The 5,504-nt window shown below is 40.6% G+C and overlaps 1 protein-coding gene across 1 annotated transcript; it reads left to right on the forward strand.

Annotated features, from left to right (window-relative positions):
• The first annotated feature begins 2,012 nt into the window (after window positions 1-2,012).
• On the forward strand, window positions 2,013-4,755 carry LOC122921282. The gene is made up of 3 exons (XM_044271263.1): window positions 2,013-2,223; window positions 3,406-3,562; window positions 4,155-4,755. The coding sequence occupies exons 1-3, from the start codon at window positions 2,043-2,045 to the stop codon at window positions 4,753-4,755; spliced, it is 939 nt and encodes a 312-aa protein (XP_044127198.1). The 5' UTR covers window positions 2,013-2,042.
• The last annotated feature ends 749 nt before the right edge of the window (window positions 4,756-5,504 follow it).

The following is a 5,504-nucleotide window of genomic DNA, read 5'->3' on the forward strand; positions in this document are numbered from 1 at the left end:
AAAATCACAGATAAGAATGGTCTGTGATTCTTATTACAATCCCTTCTCCCCTGGGACTTTTTTCATGTACTGAACCTATTGTCGAATGGCCACTGCAGCAATCCTTTCAATGTCTTTATCAGTTAGTTACAAGGTTTGATTGGCTCCTATGGGCAAAGCTGGGTGTCTTGAGCGTAAGATTAAAGGGAAAGAGACTAAATTCTTCCCTCCAGATAAACACATTTGGGTTGACATTGTTTTTCTCTGTGTATTGTATAAGCACGTATTAAACATAAATTGGTTATATGTCCTCTCCATGGCTCATCTAAAGCCGGAGACTCGTGTAATGAGTCAATGACTTGATACAAAAACCACATTTGATCATTCCCTATTAGATGTTTGTCACCATGACTCCTGATCTTTAAAGGGGTTGTCTGGTGGATTGTGGAAAATCCCACCACTGGGACTCTCACAATAACCAAAATGGGGTTCCCAAGCCTTTCAGAACATGGTTCCCAAGTACAGTTCCCCGCTATTTTCATTACCCGCCCATAGATTAAATTTATGATCAACTGCTGCTCTATTCCAACTCCTGATCACAGCAGCTGTTTGATGAGATGGAATGGAGGTTTGGGACCCCTGATCTAGTGAGGGTCCCAGCGATCAGACATTTTATCACCTATCCTATCCAACCTCTTAAAAATATTGGCCATATGTTTACAGCATTAGGCCCCATTCACACAACCATATTTCTGGTCCACATCCTAACCTCATTTTTTTGTGGATTAGATGTGGACCCATTCATTTCAGTGTAATACAGCTGACAACCATTTGCAGTAACCATGATTAGAGATAATTCTAAACCAGTCCTCCAATTGCACATGCTTCCCCCACACAGCAAAATCACAGGGTGCCGACTGGTTGTTATTGCAGCATGGACCCATGTGAAGGTTCCCAGGCCTGCCACTGTAAAGTTCCTATTACGCCCTCCTAAATAGGAAGACTGCACAATCCCTGTAGACTGGAATAGTATAATATTACAGTCTATTATATAAGCAATTGAACAGTTTAATTCCCCAAAGGGGACTAACAATAATGGTTTAAAAAAGAGTTTCTAAAATATGAAAAGTATAAAAAAAAAATCCCAATTTTATTTATAAAATTAATAAACAAAGCATAATTGGTATCGCCACATCTGAAAATGACTAAACTATTAAATTATAACTAGAGATGAGCAAATTTCATATTTAGAAATTTGTTTGCGATTCGTTTACTGGTAAAAGCAAAATTGAGGTATCGATTCTGTTTCCACGGAACATAACGCAATTCTATGACGGAATGCATAACGGAATACCTTTAGAGGCATTCCGTTATTCATTCCATCATAATAGAAGTCTATAGGCTGCATAACGGATCCGTCCCGTTTCCGTTATGCAGGAGAGGAGTCCCCTGCATAACGGAAATGGGACGGATCCGTTTTGCAGCCCATGGGCTTCTATTATGACGGAATGAATAACGGAATGCCTCTAAAGATATTCCGTTATGCATTCTGTCATAAAATTGCATTATGGTCCGTGGTAACAGAATCCATAAGGCAATTCTGCTTTTACCAGTAAATGAATCGCAAACTAAATTCATAAGCGGAAATTCGCTCATCTCTAACTATAAGTGTACATTCACACGACCGTTTTTTTTTTTCCGTTTCCGATCCGTTTCCGATTTTCGCGGTATACATGCGGATCTATTCATTTCAATGGTCTAAAATTATGTACGGACAACGTTCAGTATGTTGTCCGATTCCGTTGTACCGTTTTTATGTTCCGTCAAAATATGAAGCTTGTCCTACTATTGACCGCAGATCTCGGTCCGATTCCCCATTCAAGTCAATGGATCCGCAAAAATCGGAAGACAAACGGAAACATTTCCGTATGTGTTCCGTTTTTCGCGGATCCGTTTCTGTTTTTTTATTAACATAATTTATTGTAGGCTCTGCCCTCTGGGGTGGTGGCTTAAAAATTCATATCTACCTAGCCATAACGATTTGGGAGCCCCCTAAAAACAACATGCCTAGGGTAGATGTGTCCAAATTGATTGTCCTTATCCAAGAGAGGCCAGAAATCTGGGATTCCAGGAAGGATCAGTACCATGATCGGGTACGGAAGGACCGGGCATGGGAAGAGGTGGCGCAGGAGCTGATGCCCGAAGATTGGGCCAGATGCAGATCTGATAAGCGATCTGGAATTAGTAAGTGTACATTTTAATATATTCATGTAATATCATTCTGTGTATAAAATCAAGTCCTGTAGCATCCCTGATTGCAATCTCTAGTGCAGTGTTCAGACGTCTGCACTAGAAATTAGCATGGGCCTTGCAAAGTAACATAGCAGACTTTTTTTTTAATTTGCAGAATCCTTTGATGTCTATCACTTTTTATGTAATGCATCTCTGCACATTTGCAAACTTTCCTGTGTCACTTTGCTTGGCCTTTGTTTATGTCTGGTGCACACGTCTGCAAGGATGGAGCCCTGACCTTGCAAAAGTAATCAGGGGTTGCTATGGGACTAGCTATGGTTCTGTCTCATATGAACTTTCTGCAAAGTAATCACAGATGGGTTTCTGAAATGTACATTGGGCCTTGCAAAGTGACACAGCCGACTTATTTGTTTTGCAAAATCCTTTGATGCCTATCACTTTTTAAAAAATGCATCTCTGCACATTTGCAAACTGTCCTGTGTCACTTTGCTTGGCCTTTGTGCACACGTCTGCAAGGATGGAGCACTGACCTTGCAAAAGTAATCAGGGGGAACTATGGGACTAGCTATGGTGCAAAGTGACCTTGCAAAGTGACACACCAGACTTTTTTAAAATTTAAATCCTTTGAGGCCTATAACTTTTTAGATTGGATACTTTCACACTTGCGGCAGGACGGATCCAACAGGCTGTTCACCATGTCGGATCCGTCCTTCCGCTATTTTGGCAGACCGCCGCTCTGTCCCTATTGACGATAATGGGGACGGGGGTGGAGCTCGGGCACAGCACGGCGGTGGATGGCAAAAGCTGCAGGACTAAAAAGTTGGATATGCTGTACTTTTAGTCCTGTGGCCTTATGCCGTGCACCGCCGGGCTGCGCCTGTGCTCTGATCGTCCCCATTAAGTCAATAGGGACAGAGCGGCAGTCTGAAAAAATAGCGGAAGGACGGATCCGACATGGTGAACAGCCTGTTGGATCCGTTCTGCCGCAAGAGTGAAAGTAGCCTCATGCATCTCTACACATTTTAAAAATTTGCTATTTCTTGTGCACATGTCTGCAATGATGGAGCTCAATTTTCTATCCTTAGAAGTTATATGAAATGGAAGATGTCTTTTAAATATTGTAAACCATGAAAATCATTGAAAATTTAAATTTTTTAATTTTTTTTTTGGCAGTCAAACAACTCAAGACGAAATGGAACTCCTGTCGGGATCAATTCCGACGGGAATTTAATGCGAGCAAAGGGCATAGTGGAGACGGCAAGCCCAGGAAGAAGCCGTATATGTACACTAAGGACTTGCAGTTCCTCCTGCCTGTAATGGACCTGCGACCGTAAGTTTTCAGTTACTGTATGGAAACTGGGGAACATGGCTGTAAGGAGTCCATCGAATCCTAACCTGGCATCCTGCTGAGAGTTTTAGCGCACAGCGTCATTGTTTTCCATGATGCTGTGCGCTTTGTGCAACTGTTGCAGTACACTAATACACTCATATAGATCATACGAGTGTATTACTGTACTGCAGGGGGCTCACGAAGCGCATGGCGTTATTGAAAACAATAAACCAACATGCTGTCCTGCTCTATGTAGGATCACAGGTTGGAATACCAAGGACCACTCACATCCGTGTTCAAAGGTCATTTGCGTTTGGCTTAAAAATTGATGCAGATCTATTGTTACCCTATCTGCATAGATCATTCCCATATGATATTCTTCATTTTTTTAAAAAGTCACTAGAGTAGCGTGATGACATATTACTTTATTAAATCTGACCTCATAGTAATTACAACATTAGACAATAGTGAAACATAGAAAAGGCTGAAGTGTCACGGCCTTGTCAATCAGCTGAATAGTGTGGATTGGGGTAGATCTATCAATAGCTTTTTTATGTATAAAATACTTACAAGTACTTTTGATCTATTTCAGGACAGTGGACAATCTGCAGGCGGAAGAAGATTCCTCGTCCACAAACCTGGATGAGCCGAGTACCCCTGCTGCATCTTTCATACCTCATGCTGGACCTTCAGAGGCTGAGGAAAGGCCAGAGGAGGAAAGCCAGCAGGAGAATTCTCCGCCTCAGCCATCCAGGCGACAAAGTTCGCGAAGGAGGGGAGGATCTTCTGGCCAACAAGCTGCGCAGATGGCTCGGAGGGATTTGATAGACTCCCAGGTCTTTGAGTATCTCAATAAAAACAAAGCTGAGACCCCGGAGGAGAAAATTCTGCGAAGCCTGGCTCCTGCGTTGTCGAGAGTGCCTCCAGAAAGGCATTCTTTGATGCTGTCTTCCGTTGCCTCATTATTATATCTTTTTGAGGGGGATAGTATTCCCCTTGATGTTATTCAATATATCGACAAGGAGAAACTAAGGCAAGCCCATATGTGGGGACAAATTAGGTCACCAATGGCACCTTCAGAGAGTGTGGCACATATTCAAGGTCCAGGACCCACACTTCCTGGCAGCTCTTCCACCCCGCAAATAGTTTTCAGGGGAACAGGTCCCTACACAAGGGAGCTTTTTGATTTATAATTTTTTTGTTGTTTTTGCTTTGTATTTTTATAAACAGTTATTTGAAATTTGCTATGTAGCGTCATTATTTTTATTTATCTTGAAATAATAATTTTCCCCCCAAAATTTTTTTAAGTTTAAGACAAAGTTCAAAGGTCTGGATCTTCTAGGGAGGGTCACACCGGTATTAGTGTACTCCTCCAAATTAGGTTTTCTACACAATCTCATATACCCTCCAGTATGGGGTTGGTTGTGTCTCTGGGAGAATGATTATATTAGTAATATTTTAGTATTTAGTGAATTTGGGAGAAGTAGTGTAGTCAATAGCCAATAAAGGTATATATGCGCTTTCTAAAAAATAAAAGATTAGTATTTTAGGAATAATCACTAATAAAAATGGGACTTCACTTTACATAAAATGAGTTTTTTAGGGTTTCAATTAAAATTCCAAAAAAAAAATAGGTTGGGAAATGTGGTATTAGAGGGTATTTCTGTAATTTTTTGAACATTCTAGTCAAAATCATTTTAAAATATTACATGGTCTATATTGGTAGATAAATTAAAAAAGTAAATATAGGCCATTAATAGTTTAAATAAATATTTTAAACGCTAATATTACAAAAAATACCCCAGCCCGCAAGCCCACGTCAAGGGTCCACATTGTCTTGCAAGTCCCTAAACTATCTAAAAAAATTTAAAAGGGAACTAACTAACTAAAAAAAAAAATTCAAAATTTAGAAATTTTTGCACAGAGACCAGATCAAATCAAC

This window comes from Bufo gargarizans, chromosome 11 (genome assembly GCF_014858855.1).
Source record: "Bufo gargarizans isolate SCDJY-AF-19 chromosome 11, ASM1485885v1, whole genome shotgun sequence".
NCBI lineage: Eukaryota > Metazoa > Chordata > Amphibia > Anura > Bufonidae > Bufo > Bufo gargarizans.